Here is a 27,612-nt window from a genome sequence, read left to right on the forward strand (position 1 = left end):
TTCAGTGTAATACTGTTAGGAATGTATGGTACATAAATGAAAGGATAAGTTATTAAAATTTACAGAGAACTTTAGACACTGGATTTAGGCACTTGGGATACCAGCAGATGCCTTTTTCCCCTATGGCCATTTATCGTACATGGAAGTTAAACACCATCCCCCAACTCAAAATACCCACTGGAGAGGCATCAAAGTACAATGATGGATAAGTGCAGGACGATGAGAAAAAACAAAACCTTAACAGAAACTGTTTCCTGTCAATATTTTGACTCTAGTTGTATTTTAACTTGTGTAAATTCTGTGTATCTTAATTTCGGTTGGCAAAAAGTTATACTGGAAACTTAACCAAATATATTTCTGCCTGTCATTAAATTTGACAGTAGTTAACATTTGAAAGAAAAATAAGGCTCTGAGTTAGCAAGTTCTGAGGAGAAAGGCCCCTGCTGGCTCCTGTGTCAGAGCCACCCTGCCCTAACGTCCCTCTGCTCCACGTCTTACGCAGTGGGACATGCTGAGCCCCTGTGCTGGGAACCACACAAGGGACAATTCTGGTACCAGTTTGTTTCGCAGCGCCATTTGAGTCTGAATCTCACTATGTGAACTGGCTTTCTCTTTTTATGAGCCTAATGTGAGAAGACTGATTAAATGGAGTTTGGACTTGAAGAAAATATTTTTTTCTGGATTGTATATTCTTCAAAGGATTCTTCTCCCCATGAGTTTCCCTTCTAAAATGTCACTGTGAGGGATCCTGTGCTACCTGATATTACGAGCTACATTTGTTTTACTGCTTACCGTTACCTCTGCTGTGACAGTTTCTGACATTTTGCTAGTTTTAGCTTTAAACCTCAAAAGCATTCCTTTACCACATACCTACATGGTGCATTTCACATAGAGGTCAAGCTGCAAGAGAGGAAAAAGAACAGGTCTGTGTCTGGCAGCATATGAAATAACTCCTGGGAGCAGAGCAGAGGACCCTATTTAGGCAGGAATAGAAGGATCTTGGGATTAGAATTCTCATATGATGAAGATGATGGCCTAAGCATTTGGATGAATGACTCATTTATGACAAGGCAACATCTTTCATCAAATTATTGTTTCTCTGCTTTCTCCTGGGCCATATCCTGTATGTTCTAAATCAGCACGATTTTTTAATGTTTGTAGGGCACTTGGACAGATCTTCATCTTCCTTCTCTAAAGATTTTTTTATGAGAACTGATCATTCATCTTCATACACGTCACCTGTCTTGTTCTCTGTTGACATGATCGAAGAAAAAGTATTTTTTTCATATTAGAAGAGAAAAGGGAGGAGTGAAGGCCCACTAAACAGAAGAGGAAAGGAACACTTTTTTTCAATGTATAGAGCGCAACTAAAAATAGATGGCAGCAGTCCGCAAGTTCAATGAAGTACAATGACTCGGCACTAAAGTTACACATAGGATTTATTGTTTTCTGTCATACAGAAATCAACTAAAAATCTTCAATATGTAGCATGAGGAAGAAAGCTTGTGGGACTATGCAACCATACAGCGATTCTGGAAACAGAAGACTGTGTTCACAAGGAGTCCTTTGGAAATATGGTTACTTAGGCCCCAGATAATTACCTAGGTTTGAAAAGCAAGCGGGTAGAAAACATGCAAGCATTCAGTTTGAGAGCTTAACACCCCCCTTACCCTCCCAAAGACTAAGTGATCAAAATATTTTATGACCATAAAGCCATGGACTACAGGTAGTGACTTGAACTTTTTTCCAGTGCATCCCATTAGACATACATAGGGTTAATCCTGATGACTAGAACCTCATAATCCAGAAAATAGGGATTGAAGTTTCCTTCTCTACCACAAAGATACAGGAAAACATTTTGTTACAGGTAGGAGATTTGACTTATAGGTGGGTCTCATGGTCATGGACATGAAAATTACCTCATTCTATAAAGGTAACAAAAATTTTTCACACTACCTATGCGGAATCTGTCATGTACGTATGGTTTGTCTTATTTATACTGATCTTAAGCATGCTGATACAATTCTACTGAGGGGCAGGATGCTATGCCACACTCAAAAGAGGGTTATAAAAAAAGGGAAGAACTAAAACGATTTGATTAAACACAGGTGTAAAAAAATGACAAAGTAAGGATTGCATAAATTAGGATGCTGTAGATCTAAGTCATTTGGTGAGATCAGTCTCAAAACTGGCTTATATAGTTAGAAAGTAAGTTACGTGAGCCAACATTTTTTACTCAGATTACCAATCTTTCTGTTCAGACACTTAAAAATATCCTGATTTTTATAAATGTGGATCTGACACCATTCACTAATTTCAGTGGGAGCTGGGAAAACGTCAGTCGCTTTTAGTTGTGTGCATAAATATAAACCCTGATGGACTACCTGAGTAATTGGGGTCAGTCCTCAAATTTGTACGTGAGCATCTGTTCGGCTTAACCAGAATATGCATTCACTCTAACACAATCCGTCATCTTCTGTTAACATAAACTATGTTGACCACCGATGTCCTTTTTAAATATATCTAGTTACTGAGTTATAGTCACCCCTGCCCAAACACTGAGGGTTTAGTTACTGAAGATCTGATCAGTATTCATATTTTACAGTGCAATAGCAACAGATCTTTTGTTGCATGTAATGCAAAAAATGCTATTTCTTAGGACTTTGATTTCCCTAATGGAAGAGTCTTCTGAACTTCAGCAATAAATCAGGAGAGCAGGGAAGCAACTTAATGGAATTCCATGATTAATTATTTCATACTTAAATTGTGTACAGATGGTTCATCAGGATTAGAACCTCATTAAGTTGAGTACCATATAAAAACACAAGTATGCACAGTGCCTGCCCCCAGTGCCAGTTCCATTACCCTTTCTGAAAAGTGAATATTAACCTGAAACCCAGTCCACAAATGTTTAAATGGATTTGCTCCTACGTTTGCAGAACTGTGGCCTAATTGACTATACATTATAGATTGCAAAGCAAAGTATAAAAGGAAGGTCAAATGCAAGAACTAAACAGGTGTGTGTGCATGTACATGCTGTATAGCTTCTTCAGTTATTAGTTACCAAAGATAAAAAGAAAATATCAAAACCAGTATTTTTCCCCACTTGATATCCACTTTTATATATATATCACTTTGTTACAGGTTTAGTTTCCTTAAACACATGTAGTAGCTGTCGATAGAAAGCTTGGTTTTAGATTAGCTAAACAATAGATTTGAGCTGTAATTTTTCCAAAATTGAACACATTTAAAGCTTATTTTTCAAAAATAGCCTATATCTGTGTTCAACAGAGAGAGCTGAAAAACAGTATGGATTTTCTGCCAGAGATGAAAGCTTCTAATTATATTGGATTTCAAATCTAAAAGCCCATTTCCATGGAGTCATCCGTTGTAAAAAAGCTGCTACTTCTCATTCTGTCTTTTGTCCTCAGTTCCTGTGTAGTCCTGGCAAGAATGCCATCTATCAATGTACAAATGTTAAATCACCCCAGTAATGAAATATTAACAGAACGCATACAATTATGACTCCTAAATTGAAGTCTTTCTAGCTGCAATTTGTCACATCTACAATTGTACAATGTTATTAGTTGAGTAAAACTATGAAATAGATATATTGGGAAAAAGAGCGTTTCTAGTACATGCATTTTATATAAGTAAGCCCTGAACCTGCTTCGGCTGAGGTCAACTGGAGTTTTTCCTTTGACATTAGTGGAAGCAAAATAGTGACTTTTAAATGTCCTGGTTCTGAGCAACAGATGAACAACATAATAGCAGTTCTTAATTCCTTCATGCAAAGGATTAGATTTTCTGGAGCAAAGTAGAATGAGCATGCTACTAATTATTTTCCAGATGGCAAGAATATGTATTCTAAGTTTTAAAATAGTCTTCTACAATCTGTATCTAGATCAGGTGCATTAATTGGTTTTTGTACACATTCCCTGAAAGAAACTGAGACAGCCAGTGCTAAGGGAGCACATCCCATGGACACTCTTGTGTGAGAAACATAAGTTTTCTTGCCCACTAGTTTCTCCAAAATAATAATGAAATTTGCAAACTCAGAAATTCAGTACGATTTTGAAATATTTTAAAACCTTAAAAAGTGTGGAATAACATTATTGAACATGTACAGTTCAGCCACATACCATCCAGAACTTCAAATATTGCAAGCAAGCCGTATTTATTGTACTTCGTTACTAATCTTTTCCAGCAATTCCCAAAGTAGTTTTATCATAATGAGAATGTTTTCATCCCAAATAACTATTTCCTGCGAGCACTGTATTCCTGCTTGCTGACTCTATTACCATCGTACATGCTGTGGATCTTGATAAGGCTCTAGCAACCTGGTCTAACTTTGAAGTTACCTATTTGGAGGTCCTTCCAAGCCTGTGTTTTTCTGTAGTTCTATGATTTTTCTGCAATTTTTCTGTAATTCTATGATTCTACAGCAAGTTTTTCCAAGAGAAAAAAGATAAATATATGGAGTGTCCTTTCCACTACCCCTACCACAAACCAGGATGTTTGTCTTTTCTTATGCTCTTACCTGGTCACTTTCTGGTAGCAGCCCAGACTGCCTGCTGATCTCATTTCATCAATACTTAGATCTCCTGATCTTCACTTTAGGTCTCAGTCTCCTAATTTCTTTTGCTATGCTATGTAAATATGGTGTAATCTCATGCCTTTAAAAAGCAACCAAAATATATTCTTAACTGATGTGCTTTTCTAACTGTTGCCCCTCTCTTAATGGGTAAGCTCAGTTTCCTTCCTGCATTTCTCCCATACTCTACCAAGCTGGCATCTGCCTGCCTTTCATTCTGAGGAAGCCAATACCTCATTTTGATCAAAGTCCCTAAGAACATGTTCTTAACCAGCCTCAAAACTACTGCTTTATGCTCATGTGTCTTACAGGCCATCTTCAGCGAAGCCCAACAGCACATTTTTCCTTACATTTTGTAATCCTCATTTGTCTCCTGTCACCATCTTTGTTTATTTCTTTTGCTTCCCTAATTGTGTTTTTGAGCAGATCATTTGGAATGAACCTCCACTTTGCTCGGTTTTCTGTAGGGTTCCAAGGCCTCCATTTCCTTCTCTTTTCCCTTGGCAATGTGATTTATTCCACAAATACTATTTTAGCTAGCATCTATTTGTGAAAAAACTGCAGAGTTGCTTCTCCAGTCTAACAAGACCCATTTTCCAAGCAAAAAAAAGTAATTATGCCTATTGACATCACCTTTTGGAGGTCTGGCCTATTTTAAACTTAATTCATCCATACACGTAACACATCCTTATCTTTCACTTCCATAACGTGTCATTCAAGGTAGGCAAAACCAGGGTCATTATCTTAAACTCTCATTTCCAAGTCCTCTCATCTAAATTTCACTGATATTTCACTAAGTTTCTTGTTACTACCTGTAGGATACAGAAATCTTCATCCATTTACATAATTTCATGTAAGCTGTCAGTATCACCTGTTGACTGCAATGTTGTCTTCTCAGGCTTTGACAAAGCAATTTCACTGCTCTTACTCATTCAAAATACTACTGCAAAGGTAAATTCTTCAACAATATTTTGACTATGCCATCCCTTTATCTAGTTCTCTCACTGACACCCTTTCACTGTTTCATCAGATGTACATACCTTGTCTTTACTTTAGAGGTCATTCAGGACTCTTAATCACTATTCACTTGGAGCCCATGCCACTAGCTTTGATTGTACATGAAGTTTTTGAATAAACCTCTGTCCATTCTCTCGTGTTTTGGAGAAGAGGCCAATACAGTGGCAAAATTCCTGTCAGGAGGCACAAGCAGGACCCCTGAGTGACTGATACTACTGAGCAGATAGACACTTAGACCTGCTTAAAGCTTGACCATCCTCCTAAATGAGGAGGGACTACTAAACAAGGTCAAACAGGAGCAGAGTTTAGATGGCACACAGGGCTGGTCAGGAATATAGATCCTTACAGCTCCCTCATTACAGTCCCATCCTCCGATTTCCCCTTCTCATAACGCATACAGAAGAAAAAAATGACAATATTTCAACTGATGGTGTGCTAAAGCCATGGCTAATGAGCTAGACAAATACTGACACTCTCATTTTACTTTTCCATCCATGTTTTTTTTGTCTTTTGTCTTAACTTGGATTATAACCACTCTGTGGGAAGTCTTTGTTTTTGTTCTGTGTTTGTACAATGTCTAGCCAGTGGGATGCTGGTCTGATTAAGTCTCATGGGCACTCTGGTAACGCCAATTAAAAACAATACCGCTTTCTGTTCCTGCTACTTCTACAGAGACTAGTTGGCTGTGGGAAGCTGAATTCTATGGCTGCATATGTACCAACAGAACAATACACCAAATCCTTATCACTGGTCTACTGCAAAACTATTAAAGGAATTGCAACAACATCACTGGGGACTTGAAGAGAGAAGCCAATTTAATTTTCACACAGCTGGAAAAGTAAATGCAAAGGGAAAATAATTTAAAAAACCCTATACATGACTGTATTTCATATGACAAACATGGAACTTTGCGTGTCAGTTTTCAATGTTACTTTTTCAATTCAGGAAGAAGTTAAAAATACGGGTAAAGGAAAAAATAGACAAAAGGAACCCTTCTTTCACTTTCTTTCACTTTTCCTAATGCTTTGTCTTCCCCTTTCCATCATTTCATTTAATATGTGAATGCCCACTACCAGAATATCATCAGGACTTTAAAGTTCATTAAACTGTATTTTAAACAACTTTTACTTTAGTCTTTTACACACAAATTGAGGAGACACCATTTCTCAGCCTTCTGTAAGAGCTTCTCTAGAGTTTCATCTCTTACTATGGCTAATACTATAGTTCTTTCATTTATCCAAAAGATTATCCACTAGCGATGAACCTTGTAAACCTAAAAGTGAAAAATAGGTTTTCCTGATGATTTGCACTTCTAAAGGTACTTCTCACTCCCTCAATATGAAGATCGAGGTAAATACAGCATATTACATTTAAAATATTTTGAATTATAATGTCTATGCTGCTGGAACAGTAAGGGAAAGATTTTTATTATGAGACTGAACATCTTCCATGAGTTCAGAGTCCTACTTCTTCACGGACATGAAGGAAAGCTTTCCTTTTTTTTTTTCCCTGCCTTGATATTAAAGAATGAGATAAAAGTCTTCATTTATTTTTGGGAAAACAAAACATCACTTTTACTTCTGTATCAAAAGTTCTACAAAGTGGCTTTCTAGATAATAAAGAGTTCTGAGACAAAATAATTTATGTCAAGTCCAAAGATAAGTCATAACTTCTTTAAGTCACATGCTGGGGTGACTTCTTATTTCCACAGAACTGAGAGTTTCTGACTGTGAACAAAACTAAATGAAGTTTCTAAAGAAAATTAAGGTGCACTGTTGGAATTGTGCAAAAGCTTGCAAAATTGATCATGTTGTCAGTAGTTACAGCCAGCTTAAGTTGTGCACTCAAATAGGTGTAATGACAAAAAATGTTAGTAGCCTTTTACTGCCATATGGCACTCACTTCTGAAGGCACTTCTGTTAATGACTACGAGGAGACAGTCTTGTTCCTGTTCAGATTTTAAGCTGTGTGAAAGACAAGCCCTACTCTTTCCGTAATGCAGATATCTTAGATGGCCTGACCTTTGCAGGGAAAGAGCCCTGCATGTTTCAGGAGGAGTTCTGACTTGGTAAGAATTACAAATAATTTCTTGCTCCCTTCCTCCCCTGTCAAATCAGAAAAGACAATAAACAGTCCTATCCACACCCAAATTAATAGCCAAAAGCAGCAGAATGAGCAGTACTGAAAAATAGATCCTATTTCACTCTTGGAAGAATGGTTGACATTTAATCTCAATATAAAGACACACCAGAGGTATTAATGAAGATGCAAGAATCCCATTATCCCCCTCCAAAATGTAACATCTGTGAGAGCAAACAAAACCAAATTCCTGAGGATCTTGCTGTGTTCCAGACAGCGCCAGAGGGGTGCGAGTGGAATGAATTGAAGCCTGAAGATAATTCTCATCAACGTCAGATGTCTGATGTAACACTGACCACAGCTTCAGACTGAGATACACTTTTGGAGATATCAGACATACTGGGTTTTTTAGTACAGGAACAGCATTCTACCAACTCCTCTGAATTCATGCACTATGCCATTAAAAATATTTACTTAAATACGTGCATTTCCCAGAAAGAAACAGTGCTTTTCCTATAGCACAGATCCTCTGAAGTCTTATATTTAAAGGAAAGACAATTTTAAAAATTTATTGGAAACTTCTAAACAAAACAAAAAATACAAAAATCAAATCTGGAAGAAACAAGCTGCTCATGTTAATAAGGCCTAAGGCAGATTCATATTGAAATTTTTTTTTTTAACATATGTTTCTATCATTTAAAGCAGTGTTGGCACACGTCACCTTTCAACACAACCATTCTGAATCTTTATTGTAAAATGAAGTCACCATATAGAGAGAGGGGAAAAAAGGAGTGTAATAGCTCTACTACTTGTGCAGTCATCTTTAAATTCTTGCTCAATGAGAATATTAAATGTCAGAAAGGAAGATAAAAGGGAAGGTGGAAAACAAGATTTTTTTTCCATGTCATCTAATTTTTCTAACAATTCTAGAAAATACATGCTCAAAGTTCATTTTTAGAAAAGACATACATTTAAGTCTTGAAAAATTATTGTACTTGTGATTAAATCTAGATTATAAATTAACATATTTACCTCATTATATCAGAAAGATTGCCTCAGTATCAAGAATTGTGCGTTCTTGACTGATGCAGTATTTCATTATTGTATGGAAACAACTCATCAAAAATAGATTTGAGGGCCGGGTTGGAGTTCAGTTGCAAACAGTTGATCACCTTAATGATGAGTTTCCAGTTCAAGAATTGTCCATTCCCCTTGAGGGGACGAACAGTCTTCAGATGAAAAGCTTGCCACTGTAATGCTTGCTGAAGAATCATCAAGTGGAGACATGAGTTCAGTCCACCTGCTGAATGTGTCAACTTGTGATGTACCCTGAGGATTCGAACCATCTCGTGCCAGAAACAGTGTCTGATTGATAAGACATTGTGCTAAGTTAAGGTCTTCAGGAACAGAGTTTTTGAAACCTATGTTTGAGTCTTGCTCAGATAACAATTGCCTGAGAAGAGTCCAGTCCTGTTCTGCAAACTGCTGATCTTCAAAATCCACATCTAGAACTGCTGTTTCTGAATCCATCCTCTGCTCAATTGCTTCTCCAACATCCATCTCGTATATTGGAGAAAGGGTTTTTGAAGGCCGATGCTCATACATGCAGGTTTGTGCCATTGTGTCATAATCATCTATGTCTCCTGAAATAATTCACAATACTGTACAATGTAAAAATTGCAGATGATCCTCCCCTCAGGGCTGTGTAGAGCAACATTTAACTAATTCAGGAAGGACAATCCAACCAGGTTAAAAAAGGGGGGATGGAGGGTTATACAAAAGTGACAAATTTCGAGTCATTTATTTCCTATATAAAAAACAAAGTATGATTTATAAATTAAGTTAAAGTAGCAATCACCACTGGTAATTAACAATAACCTCCATAATTAAGTTTCTGATACAGAAAATGACAATGTAAATATACACGTAATGCACATGAAATTTCTCATTTACTACACAAATTAAATTTAGACCAGAGGTGCATGGAGGGAATTAATAGAGAATGATTACTGAATGGTGACTTCAGCTATGTCAGCTCAGAAGAGAATTAAAACCAAAATTGTTTATTAACAGGCTTATTTCTACACTGCACATGCAGCTGCAGGCAAGGGCAAGCAAACTTAAAAAAAAAAACCCAAAACAGTACAGCTTTTAATGTCTTCTTGTTCTGTGGTCTGGCTGAACATAGATCATCATCAGCATTTCATTACTCTTGAATATACAATAGTTGTAATCAACACTATTGTATATTTTGGATGGTATAAATAGACTGAATTATTGGTATAAAGAAGACAGAACACAAAACTAGACAAGTTTGCATCTAGCTATGTGAAACAAGTTAGATCTTTTCTGTATATAAGCATTAGTTCTAAGTATAATCTCTCTTTTAGGAAATAAGCTTTTACTGGTAAAATTTAGAATTTTAGACATCTCATAAGCTCTAAATTGGAGTTGAAACCTGCTCCCGCTGATGTATATGGCAAATATTCAGTTATATTCAGTGGGAGAAGGATACAAATTTGTGTATAATATATAAATAGATAAATTACAACAATAATGCATATAGCTGCTCAGGTAAACAGTTCAGTGAGCTTTAGTTAAGGTTATTACTGTAGTTATTGCACATCCCATTCAGACATACTATATGTCGTCAAGCAGACAAAACGAATACTAAGATTTCATCAAAGGCTGATGCTGTCAATGTTAGATTGGATCAAAAATAACTGAAGTACAGACAACTGCATCCAATCTTTCTTTTAGCATTATGTAAAATGTCTTTTCTTGTAGTCAAGTTTCTCATTGAACAGCAGGGTATTGATGGATATTTCAAACAGACAAGCCTTCTCTACCCAAGTGAAATACTTAAAAATATTTAAACTTTGTATAGTTTCAGCCAAAATTACTTCAGTTCAGGATTCAATCCCAGATAAATTGCCAAAGCTTTCCCTGTTAATTTGTTTTGAATGACTGAATGTTTCTATTTCTGTACATTACCTGGAAGTACATCAGTATTAGCGCTTTCAGTAGTTGCTGGTTGACTGTCTCTCACTTGACCTTCCTGAGTCAGGGTCTGATTCTTACTGGCTTCTACAGATTTTGCAGAGCTGCTCTTTTGCACATCAGAATTAGCTTCTCTCTGATGAAGATCCAAATGACATGGTCTTTCTTGAGATCTTGAATCATTGTCTGAGTATTTATTGCACTGGTGGAATTCAGTAGCCACCTCATTCTTCATAGTTACTTTTTGTTTTTCTCCTGGAGACAGACTAGCTGCTGAATGTACTTTCTCTGGGCAGTTTTGTTCAGTCATTGAAGCACCTTGATTCTCCTTCCCTGCGATTTCCGCGCCATGGAGATGTAGGAGAGAACTTTCTTTTTTATCTGATCTATTGTCTCTATCCTTATGCTGTTTGCAATCCAGGAATCCATCTTCAATTTCCAGTGAACATCTTGAATAAAAGGTCTTTCCATGGTGCTCTTGAGAAACACTGTCAAATACTTCTGAAGGAGTAAGAGAATCTATGGAATGCTGACGTGAAGTATGAGTTTCCACTCTATCATCAGATCCCAATTCTTCACATTCATCTACTGAAATTAAAACAGACCGTTTGAAATTTTTAGTTTTGGAAAACTCTTGACTTGCAGTATCATTTTCTGTTGCATCTTCAAAAGCTAAATTATCAATTCCTTGGAACTGTTGAGGAGGAACATTTGATAGAGGAAAGTTTGCTGCAACATTCTCTGCTTCAGATCTGTCATCTTCTGTTTCATCAGCAGAAGACGACACTTGGTCTGCTTCCTGAGTAAACTGTGCGTTACCAAAAGTAGAACTTTTGCTTTCTCTAGCATTGGTCCTTGCCCTTTCTTGATGAGACCAAATTTCAGGTCTTTTTCTTGGTATTTCATCATCACTTGTTGAATTAACACGGAAAAGATCAGAACCCTCTTTTTTCATTTTCACTTCTATTCTTAGGCTGCTGTCATAAATTTTTAATTCCTCAGGTGTACTTGTGTCACTGCTGCTTCTTCCAAGAAAATCATGGCATAACATAGTGCTGCATTTGGAAATCCCCCTTTCATTGGATCCTTCATCATCCTGAGAGCCTCCAGCATCATAATCTTCTGATCTTGGTTTTATATCATCAGATGATGTGGTTGCACTGCCAGTATCTGATTCTGGACTCTCTTTTGGATCTAGTGCACCAGTACTCCAGTGGTCCACAAAGGGAATTTCTGCATTTTCCTGGTTTTCTGGTGTTTCTGTAGGATGTATAGGCTCTGTGTAACTAGGTGAATATTTTTCTGTTATTTGTTCTGTGGAACATTCTGAAACATCATCTAAATCTGCTGTAACTGACTTGTATTCAGTCAGGGCTGATGTATCGCACAGCTCATCAGCTGTAAGAAATCCCTCTGGATGAATCTGAGGAGGTGATGTCTCCTCCTCTTTGTTGGTTATCATTCTGGAAAAGCTTGGTAAAGCATTTTCACCATAGTTAAGACCTGTTTCAGAGTTTATTTTATCACTTTGTTCAGTACAGACTTTTGTTGCTTCTGATTGTTTCACCAGCGCTGTTGAAGCAGAAGCCTTTTGATTGGTTTCCTTGGAAAAGTCTGAGGATCCATCACTGGAAGGCTGTGCATGACAGTGAAATTCAGCTGTATTATCAGCTTTCTCTGAATCTCCAGTCTGTTTAATTCCAGTCTCATCTCCACATGTTTGTCTTGCTTCTGTTTCATTTTGCAGTGAAACATGCAGTTTAGAAGTAGTTTCTTCTGTAATTAGAGGAGAAGATTCAGACTGTATTTTGTATTCCACATTTTCAGAAGGGTCTGATAATTTTTGTTTATTGGGTTGACAGGACACCAACAGTTCATCTTTCCTGCTACTTTCCATCATGGATTTTAAGGACTCACTTTGTTCTGCAGAATGGCATTCATTATTGTCATGAAGCTGACCTGTCATGTTTTTTTCAAGTTTCTGTCCTGAACTTCTATGCTCAGAGGTGTAGACATTCTTCTGGACAACAGGAGATTCACTCCTTGAATGTTTTTGGGCAGAGGACTGAGACTTTAATACAGATTGCCCAGCCGTTTTTGGTTTGGGGTCTTTATTATTCGTAATCTCAGCATGCTTTGATGGAGCCAGAGTTTTAGGTGTTATTTTTGCAGTGGCTTTTGCTACGGGTGTTTGTGACTGCTTAACACTCTTCTTCTTGGCTGAAGGATGTTTTTCTGGGAGTGTTGTCTGAACCAGGGGTTGTAACACATTTTTTTCTTCGTTATGCTTTGGAGACATTCCTGATTTCAGTGAATTTGGTAATTCCCCCTGAGGTCCTAACAAACAGTAAAAAAAAATAAAAAAAAGATTCTATATGCCAGTCAAAGTATATTCACCAAATTTCTGTTAGTGTTTATTTATGTTGAGAAGCAAGTTACTCAACTTTTTGTGTAACTAAGGGATTTAAGGCTTGTTAAAGAATTAAGAATTGAGATCTTAAAGAAATACTAGACAAAAATAACCATCTTGCATTTATGTGCCATGTTTAAAACTGAAGCGCTTTGTACACTATACATAAAGGAACTACTTCAACCTGTAATTGAAGTAGTCATCACTGGAGTAGAAAGCAGCAGCTGTCTGATAGTGCCCAGAAACACTGCACAGCAGCTTAGCAGAGGAAGTGCTGAGTACTGTATTCAATTTGTGTTGTAGAGGAAATGAAAGTAGGCAGAAAATAATTACATTAGGTATAATGTGATTAGAATACCAGAATTAACATCCCTGCTCAGTCGGAAAATTCTGCAAGATCTTTAATGACCACAAATTGACAGGACCCGTGTTTTCTGTATCATAATGCTTTTAAGATACTATAACTTTAATATTCTTTCCTCCCCCAGTAAGTGCCAAGTCCAAATGGGATTTAAAAGAGTTCGATTCTTAACACTTTGTGTCTTTATAAAGCAGAGTTTCCTCTCGGTGGTCTACAATGTCATTTCCCACTCTTGATATAAATAGCTGTTGAAATCAAGTATTTTCTTGTGGGGTAGGTCAGTATCAGTAGTGCTGCCCCTAGCGGGGGTCACCACAGAAGGGAGGCATACGCTAACAGTTCATAAAGAAGTCTGCAGCCCAGTTCTTTGATGCATATTATAAATGCTTGACCTACAGAATTTCTGTTGAGCTCATTCATGGTTCCAAGTGCAGATGTGCACGGGATCTGCAAATAAGAGACTCTGCAAAGAAGATTAAACAAGCAGAAGAAAATACCAATTGGCACTGAAGACCATCTTTTAAATATTTTCAAGTTGATACACATTCATTTGCATTTTACAGTTCAGGGTTGTCACCAAAAGTGAAATATGGAAAATAAACAGGATTGTTCAGAAGATTTTGCCAAATGCTTGTGCTTAAAAAAAAAAAAACAAACAAAAAAACCCAGACGACAAAGCTTTGCATAATAATGGCAGACTGTTTCATTGGTGTATGAGACTTTACCTTGGTTCTTGGGAGAATTGGTAGGTGTGTTTTGAGCCTTTTGCTGTGCTGCAGAATTGCTACTCACATTCCCCTTTTTCTTTAGAACAGCTTGTGCATTTTGTTCAGTAAACCCTTTTCCAGTTGATTTTTTTGTCAGACTGCAAAGAAATGATTATATCCATTATATCCAAGCTTCAGATCTAGCAGTTGAATTATATATTAACAAGCAATATGTGTTTTAATATGCACACATATATAACCATTGGAAATACAACCTAAAAGGTATACTTTTTGAAATTAAAAACTACATGTGTGTATATATATTGTATATATGTGCATATATGTAAGTGAGCCATTTCACAATTTTACAGTGCTTCAGCTGTGTTCCCATCCAGTTTAATCTAAGCTATCCCAGAAACAATAAGTTTACAACACCTTGTGTAGTCATTAACTGTTCCAGTATGCAGAATTCTCAATGACCTATAACAATTTTTGAACGATTAGCATGAAACAATCCAACACAAAAGCCAAACCAATTTTATCTTTACAGCAAAGTTTCCAACAGCTAGCTCAAATTGTTTTGCTAATAACATGCAACAGAGAACCATTCTCAGATTAAAAAGAACATGCTGACTTAACAGTAAAAGTTCACCTGAAACTTTTTTTCACAGACACACACACATATATATGTAAAGCAGCATATCAATTTGCAACATACCTGCTTGTTGTGATACTAGCCTCAAGGTCAGTCTTTTTTTTTTTGTTGGCAATTCCATTTGGTGTCTTTACAGTTGACTTTGTTTTCACTATTGTAAAGTAAATTCCAAGTTAATTATAGGGGGAAATGCATTGCACAGAAGTATTGAAAAAATTCTCATATATGAAGATGAGCTATTGAAAACAGCATAGATGCTAAACTTGTAAAAAACTTTTGCCATCTTATATGGCTATGAATTGATCATAAAATAAAGTCAGTTTACAGAGGAGAAATTTAATATTCTTATCTCAACTTAATATTAATTTACAGGGGAAGAAGGTGACTCTTATCAATCCATACTAGATTTTTTTAAAGCTTCCCAGGCTGGTTTTCAGTGTATGACCAGCCTGGGACAAATGAGAAGGGGACTTTAAAAAAAAATAAACAAAATATTACCGGTCTGTTTTTTCCCTTCCTCTACCAATTTATCCTCTTTATGTTCCTCTGTCTGTTCACTGGCAGTCTGGATATCTGGGCTTGAATTTGCTGACTTGCTGGAAGCTCCTGCCACAGTCACTACGGAGGGAGATTCCTTCTCTGTGGTTTTTTTCAACGGTTTTGTTTTGATCTGCACGCTTGAGGTTACTGTCAGCACTTTAGGTCTGGCACCTGCAGTTTTTCCTTCATGGTTCTTTAGTCCTTTGGCACTTCCTGAATTTTTCTGTCCACTTGCAGATGATGTCTTTTCGGTATCTTGCTTGGTAAGCGTGCTTTCAGCCTTCACGTTTCCATTACTTTCTATTTTTGTCTTTATAACAGCTCTAGCCTTTGGCGAAGCAGCTTTTTCCCCAGGTTTTGAATCCTTAGTAATCTTGGAAACTATTTTTTTGCCGTCTTTTCCCTTCACATCCTCATGCTTTGAAGCCGTATTAACAGTGTTTCTGTTGGTGCTTGATGTATGTCCAGATGCTCCTAATCCATCAGATTTCATTTTATCCTGATTAGTGGCAGAATCTCCCCAGCAGTTTTTCTTGCCGTGTTCTCTCCAGGAAGTATTCCTTGTCCCAACAGATTCAGTAATAGATTTGTTTAGCTGGGGAAGAAAAAAAAAAAAAAAAAAATCAGGGAAAAAAACCCAAACTGGAAGGCAGTTATAACACCAAGTTATCCATAATCTTTCATTTCTGAAACACAGCTACTTTTTAAGTAGTACATGAATCTAAAGCAACAAGATTCAGCATATAAATAATTTTTTTAAAAAAATTTGCTCAGATTGCTGTCTTTCAAAGATGTAAAAGTACCAGAAATAGAGTGCCCAGTAAATCTCATGTGATAGACCACTCTATATAGAGGACATGGAAATATTTAAGTAGAGTTTCATTTTTGCTTTGGATGAATTACTCTGTAAATATTTATGGTTGGACTCCATGAGGGTCTCTTCCAACGAAAATGATTCTATGATTTATTTATATTTATATTTTATTTTTACATTTATTTATTTATATGATTAGTGTCTGCTGAAGTAGGAAAACTTTTTAAAGTTACATGAGAGTATTTTCCAAAGAGGAATAAAGACTATGGATTATTACAAACATAAACCCAAAAACTAATTTATCATACATGTGATATTTTTAACCATGACTAACAGCATATCCACTAGATAAGTGACAATAGTCATTCTCTCTCTTGGGTGAAGATATATACTGAAACATAGAGAATTAAGTGCATGAAATGGAATCTTTGTGATACCATGGTCATTGCAATGTATCCAAGACTGTAAAATAATGCGAAACCTATACCGTTTTTCTACCAAGTAGTGATGTAGATTTGAGTGTGAGTCTCAATGGAACAGTCATTGAGGACACTAAAAAGTAATTTTTCATGGCAGGGAGTGTAACAGGCTCAGTGCTGTAGTGGGTTGTGATAACAGCAGAGATTCATTAGCTCAGTAGCAAACCATTTGCTCTGGGAAACAGATCAGTTTCATTACGTAGCAACAGGGGAATGTGAGATCCTGAACACAAATTCCTGTCTTTTATTTGAGCTTATCTGTTTGAAAGTGTAGCAGACATAGGCAGAGTCCCAAGACATTACTGATTCTACAGAAATAACAGTTCACAAAAAAAATACAGATTTTTCAAAAGCAAGTTCCATTAAATAATATGACAAATTAATATTGAATTTAAAACACATGATGAAAATAGTTTTCTTTGCAAGCTTCTGAGTATTTTTCATGTTTGGATAGAAATGTTTACCTGAGAACTAGTGAATACAGGTTTTTTGCCAAGTCTTCGGTCATCACCCTTGTCAAATGCAGCTGTAAAAGGAACGAGCAGTTTCTTTACTATTTAGCAGGAAAGAAGGGAGACAGAAAACAATGCAGCCTACTCAACTGACATAATCTGAAATCCAAAAGCAGTTCTTTGGGTCCTGTAATTTTTCTGGGAAGGCTAATTTTGGTGAAATGGCAAATGTTAAGTGGAAATACATGGGGTTATGTTCAGAATAAAAAATGTGGTATCTGTAATGAGGTCACATGGCCATAAGCAAATTGTTTAACTCTTCTGTTTCCCCACTTCCACGGTAAGACACATTTTTGTTTATCCAAGCTTAGCTCACTTAAAGGTTTCAGTGCACTGAGACCTTTGAAAGTGTACACAACTTAACAAAAAAGAGAGACCTTCAAATTTAGAGTACTAATGATTTTTAAGTGATATATTGTAATTCATAGAATACTTATTTATATTATTTAAATAAGAGATTAATTACTTTAAAGTAAATTGTATTAGTTTTCAAAAGTGGTAAAGCCAAAACATCTAAATGTACGCAGGAAGATCATAGTGCCTCTTTAAATTGCATGCAGCATAATGTCATGAGAGTTATCCCTGTGATTGTCATGTGGAATTTTCAGGCAGTGAATGCCCTTTTTTTTTTTTTTTCCACTGGTCTACCCTGGGAGGGAAGCATTTTTCAATAAAGCCTTTAAATCAATTACGCTTGTAGAATACAAAAAGGATATTTATAGACACTGTACAGATCCAGAATCAATAAGGTTTCATTTTTGTTTGTGTTAATGTTTCAGCAGAAAAAAGGTTTTGCAAAAAATGCATTAAAAAAATAAGCATTCAGCGCCTCATGTTCTGACATATTATTTATACATACAAAACATGTATCTGTGTATAACACAAAAATTCTGCTGAATTCTTACTGAAGATACTAAAAATAGTTTTTATATAGGTCTGTAAAAAAATCACACAAAAGGTATGCTGAAAATGGCACCGCAAGGATCTAATCCTTTTTCTAGCAATGACTCTGCACATTAATACCTACCAATATATTAAGACAAAATCCATATAAACTTGTGCCTAAGAAGACACAAGACATATTGTGAATGCAAAACCCCACAATATCATCTGTCATCTTTTGGCATTTTTCCTCCTCTATTATAGCCTTCAAATTCTATATAGGTTAAACCTCTAGAAGATAAACCACCACTAGAAATCTTTAAGATGATAGTTGATTCAAGTTATCCTAGACATATTTCATCTGAAGATTAAAATTTGTCTGATTGCTTTACCTGTAATTAAAAACAGATAACTGATGCAAACATTTCAGCCTATCTGCTTATATACACAATATATGCTAGCTCTGAGTTGTAGTTTAATCTGAAAGAAAACAAGTTCTGGCAAGATGGAGTTTGGACGACTAAGGCACACCTCGGTCTTACATATTTTTTTTTATTGAAAGCACTAGTGCAAAGCAGCCTAGACATTATTTACAATAAGGACATGGTCATCCTAAAAATAAAACTCCCCAAAACAAAAAACCCCACCACTCTTGTTTCTAAAGCCAGCTCCTCAGCTTCTAAAAGATTTTATAATCCAGAAAGAAATCACAAACCTGTTTTATACAGTAGCAGTCACAGATTTGACTACATCCCTAAATCATGGTTAAACTGTCACTGCATCTTTCTCTCAGCCTGTAATTGTAGAATAAAATTTTCATGTATCTATAGGTGTAAACCATTTTAATAACTGTCATATCCTAACTAGTCTTTAACAAAAAGGACACCGAAATGTTTATTTCTCCTTTGAATCAAAAGTGATTTGATTTTAGAGAAGCCTTCCACACATTCCTTTCTAACACCGTACTGTCAAAGCTAATATTCAACCAGAACCTGAACTCCATTATCAGCTCCGCACCCTGAGAATACTTGTGTACTTCAAAACAAAGAAACCTTCAGAACAAAAACTCGTTTTTGTTGGAAGTGCTGCCGGTTAAAATTTGGCGAGAACCCTCTGCAGCTCCTTGGGGGCTCTGCAGCACACACACAATATCACCGTACCCATCAACTGGGAAGTCAGCCTGGCTGCATTTACACACAGTGCACGAGATCAGCATTATGCAAGAGGCAGGCAATATTTATGCATTATGTAGGAAATAATAAAGGACAGAAGCTGAACTCATAGAATGGATAATCTGCTTTGTGCAAATTTAATTCATCCACAGTGCTTATCTCCTTAAAAATCAGACAGATAAGGTTTTTAATCCTACTGCAGTATTTTCAGTAATTTAGTGTCGCTGTAAATAAGAACAGAATCAATCTGCATGGTTTTGGTTCTTATTATATACACTCCTAAAACGAAAAGCGGGGGAGTCTTTTCACAGAAAATGACTATCAGATTTCCATGTAGCTAAGCATGCTATCATGCTTCTATCCTAAAATACCACTTTAAAAACCTAAAGCATCACAAAGCTTGCTTTAATTTGTATCTAGCTCCACAATACCACCTACATTTTATCTACTAAACAGATTGCTAAAAAATTCAAATGCCATTTGATGGCAGACATACCTGCTTGTATTTTCTGTTGATGGTCTGGCCTCATCAGCTTCCAGCTTTCTGTGTGACGAACAGCATAAAAAGACTGAACCAGGAAGACCCAGAGCTTATCACGCAGAGCCTGGATCTTGCACGTAAAACCCTGTGTTCAAGTAACAAATCAGCAGCTGGCGAGGGGCGTATTGTCATAGCAACCAGTCATTATTCCTTTCAGAATCTGCTTACTCCCTAAGCTAGATCAATGATGTCATCACTTATATTTTATAATGGCCTGGTAGATGGAGATGCTGCTTTTGAAAGATTATTGCCCCCCACAGTAATTTTTGCAATACTTTAAAACCAAGTCACTCCAAGGCATGCTACAGCACTAGAAAACACCACATTGCTCTTCTTTTCCTTCCTTTTTTTTCTTTTTGAGATGAACCCCATAATAGCTCTTTGCTGTCAGCTGTGTCACAACAAGGTCAAATACTCTAGGGAAAAATAATGTATCTGATTAAATTTTCATTGCTTTTACCAAGAAGATCTACAATAGCACCAGACTGCAGTAATTCATTTTGCATTTATTTTCATTCTTTGCTTATAGCATCATTTTGGATATTAATCAGTATGTCATATTATTTATGACTTATCCCCAGCATTACAGTCAACCACATCTTAAATATCATTATTTAGATTGTGTGAATATACATGGCATATTATACACACGGAGATTGACCCCTCCCCCCAATCCAAAAAACACACACTAGATTTAAGAGGCAGCCCTTGCTTCAGAGGACAGTCTTAAACAAAAGCCAACATAGCTGTGACTTTTACAAAATGGGGAAAAGATACATAGAAAAAGAATAAGCTCTCTTCACCTGTAACTATAAGGTAATGAAATATTTCGATAAGTTTTTTCTCATCCCAAATGTAAAGTGATAGTAAAGAACACCAGCGCAGTGGTGCCCACGAGACTTACATTCTCAGTAACACACAATAATTTTTTATTGCCATAGACAGGGTTTCTCTTTAAAAGAAAAAAAGTGTTAATACCAGTTAACAAATGGCACCATTTTCTGCACTTCCAACAGGACTTTGGATTTCTGCAGATGCGTTTCTGTGTGACCCCAGCCGCAGGACTGAGCCACCCGAGCTCAAACCACCACGTCACCTGATTTGAACCGTTAACACGAAACAAAACCAGAATAGTTTTTCCTGCAAACATTGCACATTGAAAAACCTACCGTCTCCTTCGCATTTGTGGACTCCAACAACGTATCCACAGCTACAAGAAGAAAGCAGCTATTTTCATTATTAATACTTTTTTCAATTGCATTAAAAATTAGTTCTAGAAGGTCAGGTTTGCTGCTCATTGCCTGTGCCTGAGGAAACAACAAGAGACAGCCATTTAAAACAAAAGAGTGTACTTCATATGCAAAAGCATTCCTGAGCAGAGGGGATCTGCTGTCCCGCTGTGCAGGAGCCTTGAGCTGAGCATCTTCCTTTGTGTCCGTCCCACAACCCCACCCCTCTCCAGGCCGCTCGCAAACCATCCTGAGGCCTCTTGCTAACCTAAATTTTAGGAACAAGCACACTGTGATCAATTTACAGCCACATGCAACTCTGAATTCAAAGTGTTTTAACACCTCCCTATTATTTTTTTTAATCCTCAATACATATTAAAATCTTTCATGGGAGAAACAAAACAGCTACAATGACGTGTTCTCACCAGGACCTGCAGCATTACCACATTCTTGCAACTCAACAAATATCAGTAGAAGTTTGAGTATACTGCTAATACTCATAATCATTCTTGTAAGTACATGCTCTTGTTCTAGGGGTGCAAAAGCTTTTTCAAAGCTTACATATATAATAATCTCTTTGCAGCACAGACACTGTCCCACCAAATTCATTGTAACGTTTGCTTGACTGAGGCACATGCCCTGAACACAGTATCAACCCTGCACAAAGGATTAATATGCTTTTAAACAACACTGGAAAAAAAACGCCAGCCTTGCCCTAAACTTAGCACTGCCTATTTTTTTTTTTTAATTTTCCATAGGATTGTACTTTAAAGCAAAAGTTGAAACTATTTGATTATTTAGCAGCCTGAACTATCCAAAGTGTGTTACAATTCGATTTATTTGGAAGCATACAAAAACTCGAGGGCATTTTACCTGCAACAAAACAGAGAAGCCTTCGCTTTGTACTACGTGTAGGAAGTTTGCCACAATAAACGTTACGCATTCTTCTTGTAGCCTCGATGCCAAGGCCACAGCTGCCTCCGTCCATTTCACTTGGGGCAGACTATTGATCAGCCGGTCACTCTCCATCAAAAGGAAAGCAGCATTCTTGTGGTTCTTAAAATAAAAACAGAAATTAGCCTGTTGCCAAGTAATCACTTAAAGAATTGCAGCTCATAAAATACCTTCTGTTTAGTTACTGAACACTTACACAAGGATCCAGTCATGTATTCATTTCCCTTCTTTAAATAAATTTGGATTTTGACAATTCTGAGCGTTATGCCTACCTTTGAAACTGAAGCAGAAATAGAAAAATCTACAGCTTCTGTTTTGCCTGGTAAAGTTAGGCGGTAAAGTTTTCAGTATGTTTTATTGTATTTTTTCAACTGCATGTCATTAAATATTGCAGTCCTGAACAAAATAAGGTGAATGTTGACGGGAGAAACTGAATAGAGAAAAACCTTTTAGGGCATTGAAAGATGTAATAAATTCTTTAATAAAGTCAGTGAGTGAAAATTTTAGGTGAGTGTGGATGGCCTAGAATTTGGGATACATAAACACCCAAGCATTTTCAGAGTTATGAATCCTTTTGATTTATATAAAGGAGGCAGACATCAAATATTTGTCTTCTGAGAGGGAGCTTTCACTGAACTTATAGTCTTTGTTGGCTAATAGTTGTGTTTCTTAGAGAAATGTTATATTTATAGTTACATTTAAAAAAGCAAACATATTTCCCAATATTTATTCCTCTGGTCTGTGCCTTTGCTTCCTTCTTGCATTGCATCAGCATGGTACTCGAAGGCAACTTCTACTGGCTAACACATCACTTTAAAGAACTTGCCATTTATTGTTATCTACATTATAATGCATTTAAAGCTATACTCAGCATCACCTAGCAGGTCACTGATAAATTATACAGTAAGATCAGTAACACTGGAGAAAGCAACAATTCAGATAAATACTTGACACAAACCCCCCTACTACAAATTCAGATTATAATAATGTTTGTCTCATGCAAAGTAGAAAGCAGGGAGGATTTTTTTCATGCATGTTTTGTTAAAACATAAAATCTGGCCAGCCATCGTTCAACTATATTTTTTAATTACTTTACTCATCTGTGGGCAAAACCGGTTTGCTTCTATGCGTATAAGGTAAATTAAGGATTAAGTATATGCTTATGGTTTGCTCTTGCTCCCACTGGACTCAATTACAAGCTTTTTGAATTGTCCAGAATTGAACCCCTGCTCATGAGGCAATAAGCATTTACTTCTATTGGACACTTCCAGTGAAATATAACATACCTTCATTGACTTCTAATAAAATCAGCACTTTAAGAGTGGCTCTGAGTTTTACTTCTTTCGTTATATTTTTTTTCCTAACCATTCTAAAGTGGAGTTCACATTGCTTGTCTAAAAAAACGGTAATTTTATTGCATGTAGTTTAGACATCGGGGATAAGTACCTGAATGGTGTTTTAAACTGCACTCCTATTTTAATGTTTCTCTGTTCATCACTGAGGCTTCTCAGTGATTTTCCGATGAGCAATCTCCTTTTCTTTGCACCTTTTCTTCCTCGGAAAGGCTGCCCCACAGTAACTAGGTTTTACATTTCCAAGATTGTTAAATGAAAGGATCAGTAGAGTCATAGTGTTTAATTGGGTGTAACTGTTAAAAAGTTTTGCAGCGGAGAACTGTAGCAGCAAAGAGGATTATAAAACATACAGTAGCCTGTGCAGAATTGTTAGGCCTTCTTTCTCCCTCAAGCAGCCTTAAGCATTTTTGCAGATGGGGAATTCCCAGTGGAGTTTTTTCACAAAGTTTTGGGACTGGCTGTCTTAGGAGGTCAGAGTTAAATGACCACTCACCAGAACTGTTCTGTGGGCAGAAGAGGCTTATGCTTAATTTTTTAATTTTGCAATTCTAAAAAGTTTCTCAGCTTAAGTCCATAAAATACCAGTGAATCTTGCACAGATCCACCAACACAAATTTTAAGTCAGTAAAATGGGAACGAAAACACGCTTCAGTCCAGACTGCAAAATTTCCTGGAGAAGCTGGGTACAGAGCTGGACCAGTACCAACACCACAGTGCCATGACTGCTCTGCAAATGCTGGTGGCTCAAAGGTCCCTCCTGTATTTCAACACAAACTGCAAGCACAGCACCTTGATTTAATAGGCACAGAGGGGAAGGAGAGCCTGAAGTGGCTCAGGATCACCGTGAAGCTGTCCTGACAATGCTGCACAAGGGTGCCTGGAGAAGAGCCTAGAACTGTGTCTACATACAGGTGCTACACACGTGAGCTACTTTGGAGATGGGTGGCAGCGTAACTGTGAACACCTGTAGATCAGAATGAACTGCTTTATAATCCTGAAAACCTTACTTAAAACATCAAAAACACTTATACATTTTATGACATACAAAGCTATGTATATATTCTAGGAACAACTGAGTATACTGATCTAATATAATGGCACAACACCTAGTATCTTAAGAGCTATAGCTAGTGTCTTTATTCCGTTAGAAATTATACTTTCTGGTAAAAGGACTGTTCATTTTTTTAACTGTGGGTACTCTCAAGCTTCTCTTGGTACAACCACATCGCTCTGAAATCTCTTGTTTTTCAGACTTTTACTGGAAAATGCAGCAGCAGCTGCCGCTCACAGATGACCTGCTGGTCTCAGCGCTTGATGGGTAAGTACTCCAAAGAAGTCCTGAGAAAAAACAGTCCCAAGGAGCCTTCACGGCCCTTTCAGCGAGGGGCAGTTCTTGGCCAGAACCATTTAACAGTACATTTAGGGATATGTTTGGCAGTGTGGGTAGCCATACCCGAGCTATTTAGATTGGATAACAGTAACAGAGACACGGGGACAAGGACTTCAGCACGAGATATATGAGATAGCACATTTGAGCTGTCTGGTGTGTGCTATGTCATTACCTGAGTTAGCTACATTAATGTTACTTGAGCTAGCTAGATTACACTTTGTGTATGCCAATCCACATTACAGTCATATACATATACAGTCATGCTTGGCAGCAGCTGTACAGGTTTATCTTTAGCTCAATTACCTACTCTTATCTCTGTTACAATTCTGTGTACTTATAGGCTAATTACTGGACCAAATTCCTGTTAACAGGTCTGGTTCAAATCAGTTATTTTTAAGTCAGCTCTGAGGGTAGTTCTACACAGAAACAAACCCAGAAAGTATTTAACTTTAAGCAGATCTAAACGGGAACAATGTAAATATGTGCCACAAAAAATAATGCTCGGCTTTGAGGGGACCAATTCAGTACTGTTATCTGAGAAGCAGAAGAGATATATATACTATACTGTTACTTTATGTTAAACGAATGGCTTGTGATCACTGATAGCCAGTGATCACCTGAAGTCTAAAAAAAGTACATTTTTTCCAAATTAGAATATAAGCATAGAGGAAAAGGCCATCTCAAACAAAGAGATGCCACCTAACATAGAAATTGATACAGCAATTTGCTGTTCCTCGCTATCTGAATACACCTGCGCTATGATGTCAAAGCTGTGTTTCATAAACTTTTTTGTATTTTTATGCGGGACTTGGATGCGATTGTCACTAGACTGTGCCATGAAGCATTACGATGACATCTGCACATCAAAATCTGGTTTTAAATCGTTATTTTAATGGGAGCTTTTACATTGTATGAGTGTACTACAGATTTAAAATACTGTATTTATTATGTCTTAATTATATCACACAGCTAAATAAGGAAAAAAATGTATACCACTCCATTTATATGTAAAACACACTATATAGTACTTACCAAAGAGTTAATCAACATAACAAGACAGTTGTTCTGAAGTTCAGCAGGTAAACTGGCAAAGCTTCTCTCTGACAAACATTTTGCAAAATGTTTTACCACCCATCTGTTGAAAAAAGAGCCTTTCTTAGGGAAATGAAAAATATTCTATCTTCACTTTTTAGCATCAGCGATACTTCTGAAGTATTGTGAAGAAAAAAGTGTAAAATATGAACATTTTATATGCCAAAATAAACCAAATCTTGCAAAGTAAAATAATTCCAACAGAAAGCGGGGAAATGAAAAACATAAACCATAATTTATTTTATTTTACTTACTTCATGCAAGCAGCGTATAGGTTTTCCGCTCCCAATGAATGTGCAATAGCCATGCATTCTAGCACAGGTTGCTGTTTTCCAGGAACAGGCTAGAGTTGTTGGCAAATTATCACAATTATTGTAAATTTTGACTTACAGAAACCGCACAGAAGTACCAAATCTTCAGTTCAAACACAAATACTGTTAGCTACCGTGGTATTTAGGTTTGTTCGCCTTTATGCAGAATAGGGAAGTCAACTGCTTCTACACGTCAGTAAAGCAGTATTCAGCCTAGTGAGCCTAATGCATGAAAATGCTTGACTCTGAGTAGTTGTTAGTTTTTAAACTAATTCTAATGAAACAGAAATATTTTCTAAATACATGCCCATGAAATCTGATATGCAAATATATAGTATTTCCATATTCCTGTTATGAACAATTACATATACAAGGGAGTGTATCAAATTATACACCACGTATATATTGCATTGATCATGTCGAATACTGCTTTTCATCAGTTGTGGTTTAAAAGCCTCTGTCAATAGGTGGATGATACCACAGGCTGTATTTCCATCATGAATCCCAGTGAATTTACAAATAAGAATAGGGCCTGTTGACTTAAGCTAACACCTGGAACACACAGTTTTTAAGTATCTCGTCAATATGATGTGTAAGTAAGAGAATGAAAATTCTTCTTAGGCTTTACGGTTCACGAAATAGCATGAGAACTGACATACCTTTTGGAAAAAATTGCAGTAATCTCTTTTCAAAATGTAGATAGCCACTTCTTTCAGCCCATCTAGCCCATACATATCTGCAATGCCCAACATGCGACTAAAGAGAAAGCAGTAGCAACAGGAATCAAAAATCATTTTCATGTATGCATTTTGCTTACAAGACCATTTACATGCTAATTTCACCTTTTTATTCAGTCAGAATTTACTGCAGAAATAGACTGATAACCGAGTGTGAAACTTGCCAAAGAATAATCTTCAAACAGGAACATGGATTGACCTAATAATAATCTCCCAACCACCGGGTCTGTATAAAAGTGACCCTCAGCCACTGGCTGGGAAACTCCCCAGTGTCTCTGTTTTAAGGGTAGCAAGGGAAAACTATATTTGTGCCAGCAGAGTTTTGGCGTTTTGTAGTTTCTTCCCAAGGATTACATAAAATGCTATTGATGACATCGTATCTGAGAATTATCTCTCTTCCAAATACAAAAAGCACAGTGAGCAAACAATTAAGTATTTTACATAATAATACTGGTTTCATTTTCTATATCAATTCATTGCCTAAACATTGACATTGAGGCATATTATAAACAATTCTGTATTTTTATTTTAGGTAAGCTTTGAACACCAATTTCTAACATTAAGAAATTGTGTTTTAATATTTAGTGGCAGAGTTCAATGGCTAATATATAAATGGTTTCAATATTTCACACATTTCAGAACTTACTTCACTAATTCAGGATGACATATAAAACTGTAATTAAAAACTATCCTAGAAGAAAATGCCAACATTGACACTGGTTGCTGTATGTCATCTTATATGGATCTAAGACTAACTACTTAGCCTTTGCATCAACTCAAA

At 36.7% G+C, this 27,612-nt stretch overlaps 1 protein-coding gene across 1 annotated transcript in view; it reads right to left on the reverse strand.

Moving 5' to 3' along the window:
- Positions 1-1,492: 1,492 nt before the first annotated feature.
- The window catches only part of BTBD8 (BTB domain containing 8), a 42,052-nt gene continuing 15,932 nt past the window's right edge, over positions 1,493-27,612 (reverse strand). The window contains 13 exon segments of the mRNA XM_065656169.1: positions 1,493-9,333; positions 10,685-13,027; positions 14,187-14,326; positions 14,887-14,974; positions 15,322-15,958; positions 17,121-17,182; positions 19,719-19,848; positions 20,933-21,202; positions 21,204-21,260; positions 21,866-22,048; positions 25,724-25,826; positions 26,038-26,126; positions 26,754-26,850. Coding sequence (XP_065512241.1) covers positions 8,864-9,333; positions 10,685-13,027; positions 14,187-14,326; positions 14,887-14,974; positions 15,322-15,958; positions 17,121-17,182; positions 19,719-19,848; positions 20,933-21,202; positions 21,204-21,260; positions 21,866-22,048; positions 25,724-25,826; positions 26,038-26,126; positions 26,754-26,850 — 4,669 coding nt within the window. The 3' untranslated portion in view covers positions 1,493-8,863.

This window comes from Caloenas nicobarica, chromosome Z (genome assembly GCF_036013445.1).
Source record: "Caloenas nicobarica isolate bCalNic1 chromosome Z, bCalNic1.hap1, whole genome shotgun sequence".
In the NCBI taxonomy this organism is placed as follows: Eukaryota; Metazoa; Chordata; class Aves; order Columbiformes; family Columbidae; genus Caloenas; species Caloenas nicobarica.